The sequence below is a fragment of the Megascapheus bottae genome, chromosome X, assembly GCF_031878675.1.
Source record: "Megascapheus bottae isolate mThoBot1 chromosome X, mThoBot2.hap1, whole genome shotgun sequence".
NCBI lineage: Eukaryota > Metazoa > Chordata > Mammalia > Rodentia > Geomyidae > Megascapheus > Megascapheus bottae.
Window position 1 is genome coordinate 72,029,994 of NC_143547.1, and position 23,662 is coordinate 72,053,655.

At 40.0% G+C, this 23,662-nt stretch overlaps 1 protein-coding gene across 1 annotated transcript in view; it reads right to left on the bottom strand.

Moving 5' to 3' along the window:
* Positions 1–23,662, bottom strand: part of Col4a6 (collagen type IV alpha 6 chain) — a 274,344-nt gene that overhangs the window by 28,635 nt on the left and 222,047 nt on the right. The window contains exons 13-24 of the mRNA XM_090326871.1: positions 23,502–23,546; positions 18,323–18,382; positions 17,060–17,104; positions 16,519–16,572; positions 15,703–15,772; positions 14,459–14,566; positions 13,424–13,564; positions 11,997–12,101; positions 8,916–9,076; positions 8,326–8,505; positions 7,597–7,780; positions 563–634 (exon numbers count right to left, since the gene is read on the bottom strand). Coding sequence (XP_090182997.1) covers positions 563–634; positions 7,597–7,780; positions 8,326–8,505; positions 8,916–9,076; positions 11,997–12,101; positions 13,424–13,564; positions 14,459–14,566; positions 15,703–15,772; positions 16,519–16,572; positions 17,060–17,104; positions 18,323–18,382; positions 23,502–23,546 — 1,225 coding nt within the window. The remainder of the gene's footprint in view (positions 1–562; positions 635–7,596; positions 7,781–8,325; positions 8,506–8,915; positions 9,077–11,996; positions 12,102–13,423; positions 13,565–14,458; positions 14,567–15,702; positions 15,773–16,518; positions 16,573–17,059; positions 17,105–18,322; positions 18,383–23,501; positions 23,547–23,662) is intronic.

A 23,662-nucleotide genomic window follows, 5' to 3' on the forward strand; every position in this document is an offset into this window, starting at 1 on the left:
TATGTAGTACCAAGGAATGGAAACCGGGTCTTCATGCATGCTAGGCAGGTACTCTACCACTAGGCCAAACTCCCAGCCCCAAACATCTTACTTTCTTTTTTTTCATATATTTTTTATTGTAATTAATAGAAGGGTTACATGATATTTCCCAGATAGATGGTGCATTAATTCCCATACATTGATACCCTTTCACATGTCTTGGTCCCCATTTCCCTCTGCCCCCCACTCCCACCCCTCATCTTGTTTTCCCCCCTTCCCTATCCAATTTCAAATAACCAAATACAAAAATATCTGATATATCAGGTAACAAAGTGAGATACTGTAAAATATGAGATAACCAAGGGACAGCAAAAGAGATGAGAGATAACATAGTACCTTAAGAACAACAATCATTCATTATATTCATATATTCTTTCATTTCCCCATACTCCAATCTCTAGCAGCCATTTTGTTTCATTGGTTTCCAAGGAATCTGGACCCTCTAATGCTGCTGTGCTAGACTTTGCATTCTTAATCTCATTCCCTTTAATGTGTGCTAGCTTTCTCTGGCCTTATTCCATACCTGGGAATCCGGGAGCTCCTGGGATGCCTGATGGACCATAAGAACCGGGAATAATACAAGGCAGGGTGATTCCTGTAAAGTAACATGCATGTATCTGGTGAACTCTCTGAGTCAGGAAACAGTCTCACTAGCATGCTCTTTACGTCTATTTTTAATTGTAGCAACCATTAAAAACAGCTAGGTATCCCCACAAAAATCTTGGCATCAGAAGCCTTTTGGAGTTACTACCAGGTAAGAAGGTCCTTAATGTCCAAGTACCAAAGAAGTCACTTATGAAACCTTTGGTGTCAAGTAGGAAAGCAATCACTTAGACAGAAGGAATTACCTCACAAGGGTTCGTAGAAGGGCTTGTGGTGGAACAGCAGCATGTGATAATTGCATACTCATTCTGCTTTTCCAAAGGGCTTGCTGCTTGGGGTTAGTACTAAAAGTTCATTAAATTGGAGGATTTGAAGCCAGGACCCCTTTAGTTTACTCTTTTCCTGAAATGAGCAAAGAACCTTCAAGTCATTGGGCTCCTGTGTGTGTGTGTGTGTGTGTGTGTGTGTGTGTGTGTGTGTGTGTGTGTGTGTGTTGGTCATTGGGCTTGAACACTAACGATGTGAGCCAGAGCTCCACTTCTGGCTTTTTTGGTGCTTAACTTGAGATAAGAGTCTAGTGATTTTCCTGGCTTTAAACCATGATATACAGATCTCAGCCTCCTGAGTAGCCATTATTGTAAGTGTGAGCCACCATTACTGTGCTCATGGGATTCTTTTAATACACTTTATTCGGAATCTACTGAAACCTATCAATTTTTTTTGGTCAGATGTAACAACATGCCTATAATGTGCCTATAAGCATTGAAGATCATTGTCTTAGTCACAACAGACAAACAGTGATCCTTCCTCAGCTTCTTATTTAAACTATACAACTCTGCTATTCAGAAGGGCTAGTCAGTTTTGATATTCAGGATGTTGAAATTGGCATGCATAGCCCTTCTTGTAGGAAATACTTCCTTGCTCAATCACAATGCAAATAGAGTCTACATGATCACAGAGGGAAGGTTTAATAAAGTACTGGCTAACAAATTGTGGGCTTCTTCAAGTACCACTTAAAAACAATTGCTAGGCTAATCAAAATTGTCCTGCCTATTCATTAAAACAATCCTTCAAGGTCTGCTTTCAACTACAATAAACTCCTAGAACATTTTCCTCTATTTAAAATAAATCAAACATAGCATTTGTGAAAAAATATGGATTTAGCCTATGATTCAGACTGCTTACTCAACTGGCTGGCAGTACTTCTCTGATTATACATCTATTTTCCAATCTGAAGATTTGGCATTTTTAACCCACTTGTTTCAGTTATAAATGAAGATTAAGAATTGAACAATATGTTGGTTATAACAGGCTTAGAAAACAGTCAGACATATAAACTGGAACCCTCATTTTGCTAATTCTTACCTGTGTGGCCAAGGTACTTAATTTAGTCTGAAATATAAAATCAGTACTGCCTACATCATATAGTGTTTGTGAGGATTATATGAAATAGAACATGTAGAACAGTGTCTGGCACCCTGATACCTGCTCAGTGAAGAAGTTTTGGTTCTGTTTTTTTTTTTGTTGTTGTTGTTGGTTGTGGGACTTGAACTCTGGGCCTGGGTGTTGCCCTTAGGTTCTTCAGCTCAAGGCTACTGCCCTACCCCTTGAGCCACAGCACCACTTCCGATTTTCTGGTGGTTAATTGGAGCTAAGAGTCTCACGGACTTTAGTGCCATGGTTCACTGGTTTGAACCATGATCATCATATCTCAGCCTCCTGAATAGTTAGGATTACAGGTATGAGCCACCGAGCCCGGCTTGGTTCTTTTAAGGAAGAATATTCAGAAGAGCTCCAGCAACGCCATCCCCTGGTTTCTACTTCCATCAAGTTAGTACTTTGTATCCTGAGAGCAATAATCTGTCTTCTTCAGATTTTCACTGTAAGGTAGACAGAAGGCTATAGGCCTAAGTCCTCCTTCATATGTGGTCACACTGTCTCCATAGTATCAGACAGTGAGATGACACAGCTGAAATTAGTTCCCATATATGAAAATATGTTCTATAGCAATACCCCATAGTGATATGCTTCACTGAGGAGTGAGGGCAGCTCAACTCTATGTTCTAACTTGGGAGTGAGTCCTTTGAATGAAACTGGACACTACACAGACATTTCCTGGTCCCAACTCTCTTCATAGCTCATTGATTCCAACATGTGAAACTAGGGCCTGGCACCTGCAATCCCAGCTACTCAGGAGGCTAAGATCTGAGGATCACAGTTCAAAGCCAGCCCAGGCAGGAAAGTCCATGAGATTCTAATCTCCAATTAATCACAGAAACAGCTGAAAGTGGTAGAGTGCTAGATTTAAGCAAAAGGAGCTTAGGGATAGTGCCCAGACCCAGAGTTCAAGGCCCAGGAGTGGGGGAAAAAAAGCAAAAGCAAGGAAGGAAGGAAGCAAGAAAGGAAGGAAGGAAGGAAGTGAGGGAGGGAGAGAGGGAGGGAAGGAGGGAAGGAGGGAGGGAGGGAAAAGAAACTAGGGCTGGGTGTTGGTGCCTCACACCTGTAATCCTAGCTATGTAGGAGGCTGAGATCTGAGGATTGTGGTTCAAAGCCAGACCAGGCAGGTAAGTCCACAGGACTATTATAACTCCAATTAACCACCAGAAAACCAGAAATGGTGCTGGGGGACAGAGCCCAGGCCCTGAATTCAAGACCCATGACTGACCACCTTGCCAAAAAAAAAGATCAACAGAAAAATGAAACAAATTGGGTAAAATACAAATATCATCAGTTAGAGTCTATATGTGAATCATGAAGGCACTCATTTTTGATCTGGTTAATAGAATCTTTTTACCTATTAAAAAAGGTAGGATTGTTCTTAGGACAGAAACAATCATCAAGGTAAGATGGGGAGAAGAATTCAAAGATGCCCTCCTTATCTAATTTGCCTCAGACAAGTCCTGCATATGACACTACACCTGTGTACTGCATGCAGAGATTTAAAATCTGGTGAGAAGGCAAGATGGCACAGCATGCTGACCCAAGTTTTACTTGTTAATATCCCTGTGTTTTGCTTGACATTGTTGAATTCATATCATTCTCAATGAAGCAGAAACCAGCTCTTTCCATGCTCTGTTTTGTAAGTACAAAATAGCTTGCAGTCAGAATTATTTAGAATTCTCACCCATCAGGCCAGAATTTATCTTTAGGATAAAAATTCTAACATGTCAACTTGTTGTAGGCTAACAACTAGAAATCAGACATATGTGGATCCTTGTAGTTATCTTCCAAGGTAAGTTATAGCCCCAGTTAAAGGAATAAGCCATAATTTTCAATGTACATAAGTGCAAATGGAACTTGGAAAAATAAGGGGATGTGTGAGGTTGGGAAAGATGGGCTGACGATCGAAATGTATTGTACTCATAACCAGATACGTTGACTAGAGACTACTTGGCACAACTATTTAAAGTTAAAAAATTAAAGGTTGTTTGATACATAAGGTCATATAGGATGAGGCTAAATGAAAGGACCTCCAGGATATGGAAACAAAAGCTTTATAATGTGTGATTGTTGTTCCTAATGTACTATGTTATTTCTCTTCTCTTTTGTTGCCCCTTGGTTAATTTCATATTGTTACAGTATCTGACCTTGTTATCTGGTATATTGTATATATGTTTATTTGAAATAGGAAAGGGAGGGGGGAAACAAGATGAGGGGACAGGGTGAGGGGAGGGAAGTGGGGACAAAAACATGAGGAGGGGTATCAATGTGTGAGAAGTAATACACCTTCCATCTGGCGAATATAACTGAAACCCCTCTATTAATTAAAATAAAAAATTAAAGGTTGTAAAATATTAGTGCTCAAGATAGATAGCTCAATTGATAGCCAAGCTATCAATTGCATTTCCTTCTGTGCTGCCCCTGAAAGTATGAGCTGAAGAGCTCTTGAAAATATCAGTTGGCACTGTCAGCCTTTTCATCAATCACTCTTCCGAATATGGGGTCTCTAGTGTGCTACTCAGGTCACTTTGAATGCTGGAGACAAAAGTGAACAAAAAGGAAGGAACACTTTTGCCAACACGGGTATCTGAGCACTTTTCGTGTCTAAATCTCCTTAACCAACCTTTTCCCTGCAATGGTAATCCTCTATAACTCAAGGAAAGATGAAAATTAAACCAAGAGAGAACTTCATTGAGCCTTTGAGAAGTTCTTGTCTACAGTCCAGATATGCCCACCAAACAGCACTTGAGTGAAGTGCTGGCACCTACAGAGGATCAAGCATAGAGTAGTGGCTGAAGTAATAGCCAGTATGATGGATTACTTGGAAGCATCTGGAGCCAGAGCCTCTTTGGAAACTGCCAGTTGTTGGCTTGCAAAGGGTTTGTAATAAATTCACACTACTAGGTTGAAAGCCTTCTAATGACTACATTCCCTTTCCTGGCAATACAGCTATCACAGCCTGGGCTAATGTTGGAAGGAGTAGGCATATTTAGGAACAACATCTTAATTGTTTGTGGCAACAGGAATGACTCCAGTGAAAATGTCTGTGGCTTACAGGGAATCTGTTTCTAACCTTATATAGGGAGAAAGCTAGGTTTGAGGAGTTCTACTTGGTTACTAAAGATAAAAAGAAAGTTCTTGTTCTAAATGGCGATACTGTTTTAAAAGTCTATGCATTGCAACAAGAGCATTTTCTGTACAAGGCATCTTCCAGCCTAGAGCTTAATGTAGTAGCAGGTTCCTGGGAACTTTCTATATTAGGGAACTAGTGAGGTCTGGGATATAAATGATTTGATTCATGGGTTCCTTTCTGTTCATTCAGCCAGTGGTCAAACAGTTGAGATGTCGTATTGATAATATCTGGGAGATTTAAAGATGTGTCAAGTGTACAGGTACCATGTTAGTATATCTCATTTTACTGCCTAGTTGCCTGCAAGATGGGTTGACTTAGGGTGTGAATGCTTCAAATAGATGAGCAATGGAATGACCATGCATAATATCACTGGGAATGGAGTGAAAATAAAGTTGCATGTGACACCAAGACTTCACAGACAGAACGACACTGAATAAAATTCAGGCTGGGGCTGTACCTCAATAGTAGAGTACTTTCCTAGCATCATGTATGAGTCTGAAGTTCAATCCCTAGCACTGAAACATAAATCCTTCATAGACTTCATAGAATTTTGTGAAATGAAATATTATTTTTTGTTTTAATAATCTTAAATGATCAAATTTTAGTCTAAATTATTGTGCTTATTATAAAAACTCACAAAAATATATTTTAAAATAAATAAAAATTTACAGAAGCTGATATATTGTCTTTTCTTTTGTGATTCTTCAAGGTAATAAGGTGACATGAGGAGAAATAGGTTTAAGAAAATAGTCCCAGGTGGGTCTGGAGTGTGGCCTAGTGGTAGAGTGCTTGCCTAGCATGCATGAAGCCCTCTGGGTGAGTTGATTTTTGTTTTTTTTGCCAGTCCTGGGCTTGAGCTCAGGGTCTTAGCCCTGTCCTTGGACTTTCTCAAGGCTAGAGCTCTATCACTTGAGCGTCAGCACCACTTCTAGCCTTTTTTCTATGTATGTGGTACCAAAGAATCGAACCCGGGACTTCATGCATGCTATGAAAGCACTCTACCACTAAATAAAACTCCGGGGCTGCTGGGTGAGTGGAAAAGGTTAGAAATATTTCTCTCACTGGTTGCAGTGTAATCCTAACTACTCGGTAGGCTGAGACTGGAGGATCACGGTTCAGAGCCAGCCCGGGCACTAAAGTCTGTGAGGCCCCTATCTCCAATTAATCACTAGAAAAGGGGAAGTGGGACTGTGGCTCAAGGGGTAGGGTGGTAGCCTTGAGCTGAAGAGCTCAAGGACAGCACCCAGGCCCAGAGTTCAAGCCCCATGACCCACAAAATAAAAAAAAAATATTGCTCTCAATATAATTTGGAATTATATATGTGTATTTATAAATGGTGCTTAGAATATAATTTGGAAATGCTTAAAAGTAATTTGTGAGGTTGGGAGCATATCCTAGTGACACAATGCTCGCCTAGCATGCACGAAGCTCTGAGTTCGATTCCTCGGTACCACATACTCAGAAAAATCTGGAAGTGGTGTTGTGGCTCAATGGCAGAGCACTAGCCTTGAGAAAAAAGTGTCCAAGGACAGTGCCCAGGCCCTGAGTTCAAGCTCCACAACTGGCAAAAAAAATTTGTGAATCTGGAGAGTCACAAAATAATCTAGAAAAATGAAGCATTAATAGCAAGAGATGTAAATTTAACTAGGAACAACACACTGTGGTGGTCAAGGGAAAGCTTAGTGGAACAGATAAAGTTAGTAGTGAACCTTAGAAGAAAGATGGGACATGACCACACAGAGAAAAGTGGAAGGACATTCTAGAAAAAGGCAACATGAGTATAACCTTGGAGCTGGAAATGAACACACTGGTGATTAGATAAAGCGAAGAAGGCTAGTGTCTTAGATTATATTAAGAAGAATGTCAAATAAAGTGAAAGGGTTGGTTTTTGTCCATGTTTAGAGACTTTTTTTGCCAGTCCTGGGCTTGAGCTCAGGGCCTGAGCACTGTCCTTGGACTTTCTCAAGGCTAGAGCTCTGCCACTTGAGCCTCAGCACCACTTCTGGCTTTTTTCTATGCATGTGGTACCATGCATGCTTCATGCATCGTAGGCAAGCACTCTACCACTAGGCCAAACTCCCGGCTCCCTGTTTAGAGACTTTTGGGAAATCCAGGCTGAGGAGTTTGGATATTGTCCTCTTTGCAACAGATATCAGCTGAGGCTTTGAACTAGGATAATAGCACGATGGTATTGATACACTATAACTATTAAAATGATAACAATACCCATTAGTAGAGTTACACACACACACACACACACACACACACACGCACACACACACACACACACACACACACACACACACACACACACACACACACACCTTAAGGGGAAAGTAGTGATTATGACATATTTCAGTCACTGAGTTATGGCCACTCACCTTGAGTTCCACGGAGACCTTGTTGCCCTGGTATTCCATCCACTCCTTTATCTCCAGGAAACCCTCGAGGTCCAGGAAGTCCTGGAAGCCCAATTCCTGGGGGGCCCATTGGACCATGTTGGCCCTTTTCACCAGGAAGTCCAGGGAGCCCTTTTTCACCTGGGAATCCATGTCTATCATCTCCCTAAGCAACAAAAATTAAAGAAGTTCATCTTAGACACTTATGTCAAGACACCTCAAACCATAGAAGAGGGAGGGATTTTAGGTTTACTGAAAATTCTCTATTACTCTAGTTTAGCTATCAATCTTGTCTATCTTCTGTTTTGTTATTGAGAATGAGTCTCGTCAACTCTGGGTGATCCCACAGTTTCAAAAGTTCAAGATATGGATGGAGAGAGGCCAGAAAACACGTGGAACACCAAAACTCTTGAGGTTGCAGAAAACAGTTAGATTAATGGAAAATGAAAGCTATTGAGAAAGTGAAGACTTTTAAATTGATATGGTTACATGATAAGATTATTAGCATCTATCAAGTGAGACAATGATCATTCTGAGAAAAATATTCCCACTTTAAAGAATGAAGCCAAAATCTCAGAGGCAGAGGAAGGACAAAATGCTCTGGACTCTTCCTCTTCTGTCCTGTCCCATGGTTTGGTTGGGCTCATATATTCTCCAAGTTAGATAAGAAGTTGATAGACATAATCACCCAGCAATGATTGATCAACTTACCCGAAGGCCTGGTGTTCCTGGTAAGCCTGGTACTCCATCCATTCCAGGGGTTCCTATTATCCCAGGAATCCCCCGGTGGCCAGAATCACCCTTTTCACCAGGCATCCCAGATCCTCTATGGACTGTTGGTTCACCCTTCTTTCCTTTGGGGCCAGCATGACCTTGAGGCCCAAATAAACCCTGACAAAGAGACAAAGTGAAAAGATGCCGACTTCACAGAATTCTGACACCTAGTAAAGGTATGACCTATATCTTACTCTTAGCTATATTTGGCATTGTGCTGGAGTCTTGATTTTATCATCTTGGATAATAATTGCCTGTTTTCTATATTTTCCAACTTTGAAGTCTTTGAGGATCAAAACCTTATCTCAAGTCCAGCACGATGATAGGCAAATGTAAATAATTTTATAGGTTAGTTAAAGCAGAAAGGGACTTTATAGACCAACCATCTGGTCAGGATTGTTACAGACCAACAATCCAAATCTTTGTTTTATCTCTTTCATTTATGTGAAAGAAAATGATTGGTAAGGAGTGAGTGGTATTTGAAAGTTTCCATTACTTTTTCAGGGCCCAAATTAGGCAAGACTTACTGGAGCCCCTGCTGGGCCATGTGCACCCCCAGAGCCTGGATCTCCTCTGGTTCCTTTAATTCCTGGAAGGCCAATGAGACCTTGCGGCCCAGGCATGCCTGGTTCTCCAGGTGATCCAGCATTGTGGATGCCACCTTCACAAGCACAGAAACCAGAGTCCCCTGAGGGCAAACAGACAGTATCATCAAGCAAAGTGAACATTCATTTCAAGAAAAAGTAGTTATTTGTGACTTGAAAAACTTTCATTGGAAAGGCATCAAATAGTCTGCAAAGACTTGAATGAATCATCTATCCGAGTATATCTATGCTAGTCTGGGATGAAGCTCAGTCCTCAGTGAGTTCATTGTGCAGCAAGAGTCAAGGCGCTGCTGACTTACACATCATCCACTGAGAATCTGGAATTCAACCTTCATAAAGATTCTTTCCATCAAATTGTCTGTTTCCTTGACATGTACATGTGCAACAAATGCCAATTAGGCCAACGATCAGGAATTCAGTTACACACTTTTGAAGAGGTATCAAGGAGCCCAACCAACCCCACCATTTCCATATGCACAATATGGACAATGACAATTGGCAACAATATAGTTATGTCTACTTTCCCCTAAGATCCTGAACGGTTTCTTGTTGCTTTTGGTGATAATGGGCTTTGAACTTAAGACCTTGTGCTTGCCAGGCAGGTACTCTATGATCCTATGACTCTATTTACTTTTAGGTAACTGATAATCGAGGGACTAGTCTGTTCTTCAAACAGTACCGACTGAGCTTAAATGCTGTGGAATTGGAAACAACTTGGATTTTTAGATAATTAAAGCTTAACTGGTGAGGTCTATGCAAATAATACAAAATCCAAAAATACAAAACTGAAAATACTTCTTGTGGCAAGCAGTTTTTGCCAGTCCTGGGGCTTGAACTCAGAGCCTGGACACTTTCCTTGGACACTTTGCTTAAGGCTAGCGCTCTGCCACTTGAGCCACAGTGCCACTTCCAGCTTTTTCTGAGTATGTAGTACTGGGTCAAACCTAGGGCTTCGTGAATGCTAGGGAAGCACTCTACAACTACGCTACACTCCAGGCCTGTGCCGAGCATCTTTTATAAGGGATACTCAACCTGAAGTTCTCAATTTTGACCTTAGATCCCCTGAATAAGGCACCTGTAGCATCTGCTTAGAAGGCAGCTTTCGGAGCCCTATCACAGTATTCATCAGACTCTTAGTGGGCCTGAATCTATTATTGAATGACCTTATCTGGGTTTTCATGTACAATGAAGACTGATAATCATTGTCAAAATTCAAGCTTTAGAAAAAAAAAACTTTTGACCCCATGGAAATACAGAAGGGGTAGCATAATTGTCCCTATGTTAACCAAGAGAAAGAGATTGAGATATATGCCAGCTCTTTCGTGAGCCAGAGGAGGGCCAACATTAACATTATAAGTCTAGATTTGCAATTAAGTGTCATTTCCCATCAAAGACCCTTCTTTGGGTCTGAATACTAGAAATCGATATTTACAAAACAACTGGACTAGTTCAAGACCTAAGACTCTGAAACAGATCACTGCTACTATACTTAAGCAGTAATATACAGGGCAATGAGAAAAGAGAGGAATTTCTCCATTTGAAGCTCAGGAGAACTCTTCATTTCTACACAGAAGAAGGTGTGATCTTTTAGCGTCATACTATATGGGCATATGTATCAAGGTTTTGCTCTATTGCAAATCTCTGCTAGGAGAGCCCAAGGTTTCTACTGATTATGACAAATGAGGGAAACCATTGAGCCTAAGTTCCTTTGAGTCTGGCTTACTTCACTTAATATGATTTTTTTCTAAGTCTTTCCATTTCCTAACAAATGGGGCAATGTCGTTCTTTCTGACAGCAGCATAGAATTCCATTGTGTACAAATACCACAACTTGTTGATCCACTCATCAACTGAGGGACATCTAGGTTGGTTCCACATCTTTGCTATGGTAAATAGTGCTGCAATGAACATTGTTGTGCTGGTGGATTTAGTATGTCCTTGTTTCTGGATGATTGGGTAAATGCCAAGTAGTGGAATTGCTGGGACATAGGGGAGCTCTATGTTTAGTCTTTTGAGGAACTGCCATATAGTATGACGCTAAATGAAAGGATCTCTAGGATATAGAAACATAAGCCATATAATGAATGATTGTTGTTCTTAATGTACTATGTTATCTCTCATCTCTTTTGCTGTCCCTTGGTTATCCCATATTGTTACAGTATCTCACTTTGTTACCTGATATATCAGATATATTTGTATTTGGTTATTTGAAATTGGATAGGGAAGGGGGGAAAACAAGATGAGGGGTGGGGTGGGGGGGAGGGAAATGGGGACCAAGACATGTGAAAGGGTATCAATGTATGGGAATTAATGCACCATCTATCTGGAAAATATCATGTAACCCTTCTATTAATTACAATAATAAATATATGAAAAAAAGAAGATGTGATCTTAAATCCCGGAAGCTTCCAGGCCACCTTTAAACCTCTCTTGGGTCAGTAATTTCACCTCTCCCTTACCCTGTCCTGAGCTACAACCACAATGACTAGACTGATTTGAGCCTCATCCCTTAGGAGTAAGGAATGTTAAAAAGATCTTAACATAGGAAGAAGACAGAGAGAAGCATTGCAGCTGAAGGCAAGGCTCATTGATCAGCTCCTTCACATCGATGGGGCTCAACTTGTTTTCCTGAGGCCAGTTGGCTTTTTCATTGTTTCTGGTCTTGACCTGTTCAGTGTCCTTCAGGCTAAAGGAGCTGACAATAGTATCGAGCCTTGATCTTGCAAAGTAGGGAAAGTAGTACTAGTTATCACCTTGGGATGCTAGCAACAACTTTCTAGAGGTGGAGATAGTAGGAAGAATATGTTTCAAGCCACTTTGTTCTGTGTGATCTCAAATGCCAGTTTGTCTTACAGCCCTAATAGTAGCAACCCTTACAATCCCATAATCAAAACTCAGGATCATAGATTGCTTCAAAATAGATTTCTAAGGTTTGTTCAGTTCATATCATAAAGCCTTCTCTGAGGACTTTAGAGGACAGTGAACCTCAAGGAGAAAAACTTGCCTTTTATTCCTTTGAGTCCTGGTTCTCCTTTTTGTCCTTGTTCTCCTGGGAGACCAGGAAACCCTGGCTCTGTGTCATGTAGAGTTCCACTCTCTAATGCTGGGCCTATGGGAAGTAAAAATATAAAAACCTATTAGATGATAGAGCCTAAGGATTCATCTGATCTAGCACAACATGAGTCCTTGAAGATTAACACATTGAGTAGGTACAAAAATACCTAAGATTGGGGCTCCTAAGTCTGTGACAAAGAACCAGCAGGACTCTTGATTGCTCAATTTTCTAACACAAAATGTTTGCTATAAACCAAGAACTGTACTAGAGCACCACACATGATCAAAGTACCTTCAATAACTCAAAAGTGCCATTTTAACCCCACAAAGCCTCCTTGGGGCAAAAGAAGAGATAGGTGCATGAAGCAGTGGTCATATATGTGAGATTGGAATTCTAGATCCTAAGAGAAGACTAAGGAAAGATTAAGGAGAAATATTAAAAGCCATGTTACTTTGTGCATATGTCCTTGTACTCTAAATCCACTGCCAACTGCTTCAAATAACTTCTGTACCTATTTGTCTTCTTTCACTGCACTTGGCTCTACAAGGTCAAACTTTTTTGCTTCTAAAGAAGCATTGACTGTTTTGAGATTCCTTAATCTTTCCTTATTCATCTCTTAGGATCTAGAATTCCAACATCATGTGTATGATCTAATGAGAACATGCTCTGTCTGTCTGTCTGTCTGTCTGTCTATCCATCCATCTATCTATCTCTGGGTATGAAACTCAGAGGACCTTATACATGTCAAGAAAGTGCTCTACTGTTGAATTTAATCTTCCACTTAAAAACAAGGCTGCAGCCAGCTAAGCTTCTTTCTTTGGCTCTCAGCCCACTCCACTGGAGCCTTGTGAGCCAATGGAAGCTCAAAAGAGCCAATGTTTCTCTTTTTTTGCCAGTCCTGGGCTTGAGCTCAGGGCCTGAGCACTGTCCTTGGACTTTCTCAAGGCTAGAGCTCTACCACTTGAGCCTCAGCACCACTTCCGGCTTTTTTCTATGTATGTGGTACCGAGGAATCGAACCCGGGTCTTCATGCACCACTAGGCCAAACTCCCGCCCCCCCCAATGTTTCTTTAGAAGCAAAAAAGTCAGACCTTGTAGAGCCAAGTGCAGTGAAAGATAGAAGACAATGGGTAAAGAAGTTATTTGATTTTTACAGTAGTGCTAGGTTGCTTGCTGCTTGATTGAAACACCCACTGCTAGAACTGATATCAATAGAGGCAGAGCTGATTTGGTAAGGATGTAGTCTTCATTGCTATCCCTATGCAGTGATGTGTTCTGGTTTAACTATTTCAATGACGAAATGCTCCTTCATGGCTTATTATTCAGTCTCGGTCATACCTGGGTCTCAAGGCCAAAGAAAGAAATGAATAACTTACCAGGTAGACCCGCTGCTCCTGGTAAGCCAGGTAAACCAATTTTGCCGGGAGGGCCTGCTGTTCCGATTGTTGTACGTCCTGGGTTTCCTTGCTCTCCCTTGAGACCGGGAAATCCCCGAGACCCTGGGGCACCAGGTATACCTGGAAAGATATAAACCATAGAAAAAATTTTCACTATGTCACATGTATTTTCAAGTTTAATATAAGTAAGAAACAACTCAAATATAGCATCTGGAAAATCAGTTTTTCTTTCTCTTATAACAGGGTTAGAAAGGTCCTTATGGATCAGTTCTAACTTCTTGGGAAACTGAGGTACAAGAGAGAGAGAAGGCAGAGTTTCTTAGTGGTGAACTGATAAGGAAATATTCTGTCTCTAGCCTTTTCTCAATTTCATTTAATTTTGTGCTATGACTAGCTATACTTCATCCAAAAGACTACTTTGTAAACATAAACATCTTTATAGAGGTTCCACTCCAGGGAATTTAGAAACTGATAATTTTAACATATATTCCTGAGTTTTCTTATTTGGAATAGTTCTACTCCCAGCCTGCAGCAGGCTGTTTCATTGCTTGCCATTATAGAATGATATAGGGATATACTTTCTGATGATCCATTGTGTCAAGGGCATAATCCATAGAATCAGGGGGATATCTGGTGCTCGAGTGCCTAGAGTGGAGCCTGGGTACAAAATTTCCTCTGGGCTTTTGTTAGATCTTATTGGCAAGTATCAGTTAGGATGGCATATCTACAGATGAGTGACAGGCCTTTAGATGCCCAGTCTAGGCTTCTGATTGGTACAAACCTCTGTGAGAGTCTCCAGGTATTGTAATCATTAAGTCAAAGGAAAGCTACTCACCTAGATCCAACACCTGCATACATTAATTAGCTTTTGGTTATCAGTGTAAGAATCTACTGATTATAGTTGAGCTTTTCATTACACTTAGCTGGGTGTATGACTAGATCCAGAGGTCTAGGATGAAATGTTAGGGATCAAAGTGAATTAATCTGTGGAGAGGGTGATTTAGTTTGGATCACCTGTCAAGGCTGGAAGGCCAGAGTTTCCAGAAGGGCCACGCTGGCCCTGGATGCCTTCATCTCCTTTAAGGCCTGGGAGGCCTGGCACACCAGTATCTCCAGGATAACCTGGCATTACAATGAAACGAAAAATCAGTAAGCAAAACACAGTGGAAGCTTACAAATGTCACAAAATTTCCCAAAACATATGTAGGGGATTAATCTGGGGCAAGAAATTCCTTTCTTTCCCTCCTCAAGTCTCTTGCATGTTAATGGTCTCATATGATGATTCTACCATCGCTAAGGTTCTACTAGTGTTTATTTTTAAGACAAGGTCTCACTACAAACCCTAGTTTGGCCTTCAAAATCCTCCTTGCATCCGTCTGCTGGGTACTGGGATTAAAAATATGCACCACCATGCCCAGCTTCCAATAGTATTTAGAAATTGGTCTGCTCAGGATTTTCTTTCAAACAAGATCTGGTAAGTACTGGAAAGGTTCTTCTCATAGTAATCTCTTATAATGCCTCCAATGTACATCATTTTGGTTAAGGTGTTGAAGATCACTATTTATGTTATACACTTAATTTTCTCAGAAATAGATCACAAGAAGCCACCACTGACTATAAATACCAGACAAGGCAGAGACGTGAGAATTGGAGATAGGAAAAACGAGTTAGGAGGCCCTGGTGGTAGAGATTCTATAACAGAAGCATTCCACTGATCAATCTAGAAGTACCTGGAGGGCTTTGGGTACCTGGATCTTTGGAAAAGGCAAAGGGAAGAATAGGACATATATAGTAGCTAGGACAAGGACATATAAGACCAAACTTTCTAAACATCATACTGTGGAGGGCTCTCAATTACTAGCTCCCTTAGTTATGCTTTCCTACTCCGTCTGAAATCAGCATGCTCAAGCATACATGAATCATTTATGTGAGAACTGAAGTATCCCACAGTATGGGCCAGAGTTAGCCTGAGAGAGGAGATTTCAGCCTTTTCCTGCACATCACTTGGAAAACCAAGTCCTGGTCCAGAAAGACCTAAATTCTGGTCTTTATGGACCCAATAAAAATGGGAAACTGGACTTCATTTCTCTGCTCAGGATTACAACTAGCTTTATTTCTCAAGCCCAGAATTCCCATGAAGGGCTCTTCATAGTGTCAGCAATCTAGTGGCTGACAAAATATTCTTTTAACAATTAAGGGAGATATAGAATTTAACTCCATGTCCCTTCTTTCCCAGTCAAAACAATGAGAAGCCACACCTGAGATCACAGCACCATCGATATCGGTGAAAATGTCTGGACCTGGAAGGCCAGTGCTACCCCTTTCGCCCTGTAAAGATGAACTACATTGAGTACAAGTATTTCTGCCACCTTATTACCCAATACCTGTGTGACCTCAAAACCAAAACCCAGATAACTGTTAAGATCCTTTCATGACTCCTGATTTTGATGGTCAGCTAGTTTAGAAGTTAATTGCCAAGTCAAATAAGCTAGCTCAGAGGGCTGACGGTTACAAACTTGTCAAGGACAAAAGATCCTAGTTCTATTTTGCAACACTATTTCAGGTCATTTTGGTTCTGGGTCTGGGATGTATTTCACAAGTGTAAACATAGCATAACCCAGAAGGGCTAAGGAGGTGCAAAATTACAGTGTTTCCTCACACCCGCAGCAAGCCTGGGAATCTGCTATTACCACTACTGGATTTTGTCAGGCATAGGAAAGCCAGTGTCTTAATTCTCTCAGAGGAGGGACTCAGGTATCAGGATCTGATATACAGTACAACACCCAGAGAGAGTAGTAGGCGCTATACGCCACAGGTGCAGGCAATAAGGGACTGCAATGCCTGCAGTGAATTTCAAAACTATAATACAACCAAAAAGTTGGTACTATCTTCATCAATGTACAAAGAACTCTGCATGCAAAGAAAGAGTGACCTGTAAAGCATCAAAATACAAAGAAAGCATCAAAATACATAAAAGCATTTACATGTCATCTCTTATGTACATATTTATAATTAATTATAGTAATTCTTCCCTTGCTTCTAAGCCCTGGTTTTGGACTTCCCAACAACATTACCTTAACTCCCATGAATCCATTGAACCCAGGAAAGCCTGGGGATCCCCTCTCGCCCTATAACAGAAATAGTTACCATTAGTGCAAAGTAATAAGTGCATAGGCAGGAACTAGTCTTTAGATTAATCCAGGACAAATAGCACAGGGCATCTGCTTGGGTTCAGGGTATCTATGGCTTCTTTCTGATTCTGCAAGGTATAAAGTCTTCCAGACATCAATATGAAGCTAGTTAGTAAATTTGCCAGTTGGGATTTGCAAACATTAGAAGGTTATGTATACAGACTGATCTTGCTTGTCTTTGGTAACATGCTAAAGATATATTACAACATCATGGCATGGCAAGGCACTGAATGTGACTCTGGATATCCCTCATTTTGTGTGAAAACAAAAAAATGGAGTGGCTAAGATTATATGATTATTCTATTAAAGAGAGGGATACAATTTTCATTATAAGCAATGTCTCCCCATTTTGCCATGTTGAGTAAATCAAGGGAGCTTTTTGGTCAGGATTTTAAATGCCAAGGCTTTACTGATAATCAAATACCTGTCTCCCTGGAGGGCCTTGCACTCCTTCGGAGCCCATTGGACCCTGTAAAGAGAATATCCATACCTCAGAAAGACTAATAACCCACACTAGAAAAGACTGCTAAACTTACACAATAAAGCTATCCAACTGAGTTCAGGATTTAGTAACACTTTTAAGTCAGTTAAGAAAGTGGCTCAATTGGTCAGTGCATGGTACTAATAAAAATGTTCCTAGACCTGGCATAATGATGGATTTCCAAGCAATAAGCCATCAGTCAGAATAGCCACATCAAGCATTTGTAAGGACTAACTAAATGGAAACATTTTAAGTAGAAGGTGTAATTTTGTAGAAAGGCTGAGTGTTATCACCCTTAGTTTGTATTAGTTCCAAACCAGAGGATTTTTAAATAGATAACAGAAGAGCCTCTTCTCTTCCACCTCTAATACATACTTTGTTGATGATTGTGTTTTCAAGATAAATAAGAGGGAGAAATAAAGAAATGGTGGAATAATGGTGGAATAATATTAGTAAAGGACTCATAACAAGCTTTAATGCATGAGATAAAGCCTTTCTAAAATATTACTTCTTTAAGGCTAAGGTTATTCAACTACTTAGAGGTTGAAACCTAGTTGTTGAAAGCCAGGAATCAGACAGGTTGAGATTACTGCAAACTTTTTTTTTTTGCCAGTCCTGGGCTTGAGCTCAGGGCCCGAGCACTGTCCTTGGACTTTCTCAAGGCTAGAGCTCTAACACTTGAGCCTTAGGATTTCTTCTGGGTTTTTTCTATGTATGTGGTACTGAGGAATTGAACCTGGGTTTTCATGCATGCTAGGCAAGCACTCTAACACTAGGCCAAAATCCTGGCCCCTATTGCAAATTTTTGACTTTAGATATCATTCTGTTCTAGAGAATCCTGGGCTTGTTTCTGCCTTTCAAAGACCATACTTGACACTGTTTTTGGCATTCCTGTGCCACTACCCTGACACCATTCCCTTGGAATAAAATGAGATGAAAGTAAGGCAACATCCACATCATTCTTTAGCCCCAACGGTAATTACACAGGAGAAGAAGGAGGCGCTGAAGTACGGGGAAACACCATTCATTATTCAAGGAAGTCAAGAGACTAGGGAGAAAGAGAGGAGGAGCTTTCCAGGGAGTTGTGGAAGAGAAATGAAAGAAGCATGGGTAGTTATCAAATTCAGTAATATAAAAAGGCGAACAGTAGAGAAAATGGTCCTTGTGACTTGACAGATTCAGGTAAGCAACATTGCAGTTTCATACCCTAAGTCCTGGAAGACCAAGGATTCCCTTTTCTCCCTTTTCTCCAATAGATTCCAAATCCTAAAGGAAAAAAAATCACACTACAAGTTACTTATTTTTCATTGATCTCACAGCTCCATTCAAAGCAAGGAGATAATTTCAAACCAGTTCTACTGATCCATTATGGAGGCTCATAATGTGAGTCGTTTGTCAACGCCTAAGAAACAGACACTGTTCAGAAGGAAATGTACTGATTACCTGGCTCATATATCTGTACATCACCTTTACAATAATGCTTTTTAAAAAGAAAACCTTAACAAAGAAACAAAAAGAGCCTAAATACAATATGGACAATTCATTCAACATTTCTTTTTGGTTCTAGAGGTAATATGTTTTTTTTCCCTAAAACTATGATATAATAGCATTATGTACTAACAGCACAGGAATAATAAAATATCTAACTCCCAAATCAATTTTACAGATCAGAAAACTAACATCTAGAAGGGTTAAGAATTAATAAGGAAGCCAAGTCTTCAGGGCCTTCTTCATGAGAGTTGGCTTCATTCCACCTTCTAGGCACTTGATATCTGACCAACAAATGGAGGGTTTTAAAAATCTTTGTGGGTTTAAACTAGAGGGAAAAGTTTTGCCCCTATGGAGACATAATAACTACAACATCCTTGTCACAGGAGTGTGTGAGAGCTTCCTCTATAGTTCTAAGATAAACTGCTGGTCCTCTTAGGACACAGAGAATTTCCTTATCAAAATGAATAAAGTCTTTCATGAAAAATTTAACTGAGATCATTTTGTTATTGCTGTTTAAAATTGTACACTTTGGAGCATAATTCTTATATTAATATTTAATTTTTAGGTGATCTGTATTTGGAATAAATTCATATTTTAAAAAGCGTAGCATTCTTTTGTTATATATTGTAAAGGTGATATACAGAGGGGTTACAGTCACACATATCAGATAATGAATACATTTGTTTTTGAACAATGTCACCCCTTCCTTTGCTCTTTCCCAGTTTTTCCCCTTGGAGGAGCATAATTTTGGCAAAAATGTTGTTTAGTCATATCATGAAAATAAAGAAGGTGGTGATGATTTCTCAAATGTAAGCTTTTGAAAAGACACTAGCTATTCATATGTCATGTCTCCTGTGGTTTCCTTGATTAAAAGCTGGTTCCGCTGCCAGGAGGGTGATATTCCAACCCTATTTGTAGACTTTTTACCTCGTACAGATCCAGTGTATTCCCATGGGTACTGAAAACTGGCTGAACACTCCATGAGTATTTGGTCCAAGGTTTTGCTTTTTTTTTTCAATGTGGGTTGTTCTGCTGCTCTTTCATTTTTGAGAAGGTATGTGTCAGTAAACTGTCCAATTCAAATCAGGCATCCGTTCCTATTTGTCTTTTTCATTTCCTACTTCTTAAACTCATGTGTCCAACAAGCTTAGCCATTATACTTTATAGAATATCTAATTTGAAAAAACTATGGATCAAAGTGAATGCAAACTTATTGACAAGCTTAGCTTTTTCTGCATTTCAGATTGGAAACCACAGCCTGCTGCCACCTGTTGGAATCTGTCTAATGATCTCAGAGGTTAAACATTTCAAGCTGTGTTTCCTGATGTGTCTATGAATTTATAGTAGCTTTTGGTGGCCCAAATTCATAAAGCACTAAGATTCTCTCTCTCTCTCTCTCTCTCTCTCTCTCTCTCTCTCTCTCTCTCTCTCTCTCTCTCTCTCTCTCTCTGAAAGTTTTTTTTGTATTTTTTATTGTAATTAGTAAAAGGGTTACATGATATTTGCCAGATAGAAGGTGCATTAATTCACATACATTGATACCCTTTCACATGTCTTGGTATCCATTTCCCTCCCCCCCACTCCCCCCACCCGTCTTGGTTTTCCCCCCTTCCCTATCAAATTTCAAATATCTAAATACAAATAAATTCAATCTCTCTGAAAGTTTTATAAACAGAAGCTCTCTCCCCCAACTTTATTCTGTCTCCTTCAAAGCTAAATGACAGCTGCCTGAATATATACAAGGTGATCAAATAAATCCTTCTGAAATGAGTGAAGACCCAATGAATTGAATTGTAACAAAAGGTGAAAGGAAGAAAGTCCAGGAACTATTCCTGACTTCCATTTACCCTGCCCATGGAATAAATAAAAAGGAGGTATTGCACTCACTTCAGAAAGCAGAGATCCTCAGGATATTTGCTTTCTCTGAGAGTGGATCAGAGTATCTCTGCTACAGTGTGAAGAAAAATGAATGCATGAAAAATGGAAGAAGAAAAAAGTATAAGAGAGAAATGTGTGTGTGCATGGCTAAGAGCCAATAAAAGCTAAATGGCTTGGCTAGACACTGTGCTGTAGGCTCAGCTTGTCTCCCAGCGCTGGGAGGCTGTGTATAGGGACTTGCTGAACAAGCTGTTCTAGCAAGATGTTCTGGGACCTGGCCCATCACCATTGGCTCTTGGCATACGCCATCCTGCAGCGACTGCTCCCATCCTCCTTTTCACTGTGGCCTGGAAAGCCTCCTGAGGGCATTAGCTTTGTTCTTTCCAGGATTATTTTTCTGGGCTGTGGGTTGCTGCTGCCTTTGGTTCTAAAGAGAGTCACCCACACAGTAGTTACCTGAACTGCACTTAATAAGACCCAAGGATTTGCCAATTTCTTCCTAACTCCCTGCCCCTGTGTCTTTCATTTTGCTTTCTTCCATGTTTCCTAGTCTCTTGGATAAAAGGCACAGGGTATAGATTTCTGACAATCTCGATGGGAAGATTTGTAGACTACAAATGTGAGTGTGCTGCTAGGGACAACGAACTGCAATTTATGAAGTTAGGATTGAGCCAGAAAATCAGGCATATTTGATCACCATAGAGAAGGCAACAGGAGAAAAAAATAGTGAGGCGTAAATCTGTCAGATAGAAGGGTGCTTTATCTCCTACCAAGATCTGGGCACAGATAGGAAGGAAACAAAGGGTTAAAAGGAGCATTTTGGATTTCCCAGAGAATTCCAATCTGGGTTGTCTTGTTTATCAGTGAGCATAGATTATTGAAAGCTGATGTGAGGGCTTTGAGATTGAGAAGTGTGTTTCCTCTGGAAACTCACAATCACTCAAATATGTTACCACCTTTCTTCTCATAACTTTCCTACCAGGCACATAATGTACCTGTTAATATTCATATTAAGTGGAGATTGATATTACACGATTTAGCCAGGATCACATTGAATCTGTGAAGAAATTACATGCATCATTTAGCCAGTATCACATTGAATCTGTGCCATGGTAGGCCGAGAACTTCTGATTTGTTGGATTCTACCCTATGAAAATATACTGCTATACATAAAAGAAGCAGTTTCCAGCTTTGATGTCTTTAGAATTGGGGTTTCCACATTTCAACCTACACCTTGAAACAACGGAAAATTCTAAGCTTGAGATGGTATTGCAGTTTATCACTGTGTGTTATCAATCACTCTCTAGTTTTTACAGGAGAAAGAGGAACAGGTTGGAGTTATGACAGAGGGAATCTTGTGAATTCAAAATGAAGAAAAGGAGAGGGAGAGATCATGAACCAATGAATCCCACAGCACCAAAGGAGATCATAAAATCTTTTCTTTGTGATGTAGAGAGTAAACACTACCTCCCGGTATCTAAAACAGTTGGGCTGCAGGGGGCAGTATGGTATGGGGAAAAAATGCTCAGAACCTCTAGAATTCAAAGCTGTCAGTCTTAGCTCAGTGATTGACTAGCTGTATGACTTTGGACAACTCTTTTCATTTGTTGAGGCTACGATTTCTTTGTCGGGACACGCTTGGGCTCAATTTGTTTATTCATAGGGAAAACGTAAGGTGCCTAGAGTCTATGTAAGCCATTTAACAAAAAAATACTACAAATATTATTTTAAAATCCATTTGCAAAGTGGTGCTCAATAGAAACACAATGTGGTCCTGCTGTTCCTTTCACATCTTTAGTAGCCACATTAAAAACTGAAATAGATACTAATGTCATAAAATATTTTATTTACCCAACTATAACAAGTAGTCAATTTTCTACTGAAATAAAACCTGTCCCTACGGTATTTCAGGTTATTTATTCATATTGTTTTTCAGATTCAGTGTGTGTGTGTGTGTGTGTGTGTATGTATGTGTGCTATAGTACATCTCATTTTATATCAGTTCAATTTTAAGACCTCAGTAGCCATATGTAGTTATTTTTATTAGACAACATGGCTTTATCTTTAGTGAAAAAATTCACATACTTGTGATTTGGGCCTCAGAGAATTAAATATGACCAGTGCTATTATAATGATCTGACAATAGAGGTTAAGTAATTTGTTAACATTCCAGGGCTAGAGATGAGGTCTAAGTGTCCTGCCTCCAGCACAAGAGTGTTCTTCCTTTCTGATTCACTAGCTGCACAGTTGATTAAAATCAAGGACACTGAACAAATAATTCTCTATGCTCTTTTGTTTCTACAGAGTAATAGGAATCCTCATAGAAACAACCTGGGTCACTGGTTCCTCTGGCTCTTCTTACTGAGAGACCAAAAGTGTTTCAAAGTACTACAGAGAAGAAGTGGAGCCATTTGTCATTTTGTACAAGCAAGCAAGGGAAGACCTTAGAATCTTTGATTCATCCACTTCCCCCCTATTCTCTAGCCTGGTTCGTAAAGATCTTGCTAGCTTCTTTTTCAAAACAGATCTTCTGGCTTAGGGACTCATCAACCAAATGCAATGTAATGTATTGCTCCTGTTTTTATTCTCATTCATGATAATCAGAAATGCACATATATTCTCATAAATATATCTATAAATTATATATATATATGTATTATAAGGCAGTCTTAAATTTGATTGCTGTCTTGTTAACTGATTCTAAGTAACGACCCGTATTAGAATGTAATCTCAAAGAAACTTAAAAACAAACTAGAAACCAGTGGAACCTTATGTCAAGTATAGGTCTGTTCTAAATCTAAAAGCTTGAGTTGATGAAATCTAAGATTGCCTCATTGAGAGCCAAACTCAAATCCCTATGAGTTCAAGAAACAAGAACATTTCCTTCAATTCCTTTTTGCATTTCTGATACTAACCATGGGAAGAGATTGTGTTATAGCTACTGCTGTACATCTATTGCTACAGCTGTTGGCTACTCAAATCAATGAATATATTTTTACCAAGTAGGAAGACTTACCAGGAGGCTTGGATAGCCTGGGAACCCTGGAGGCCCTGGTACACCCTGGAAAATTAAACAAAGGCTACTGAGTAACGGCAGGAAACAGTGGGGAATCAACCAGGACACTAAATAGTGGTATAGACTCTCATATTTTTCTATTGGCACTTGTACCAGGATGT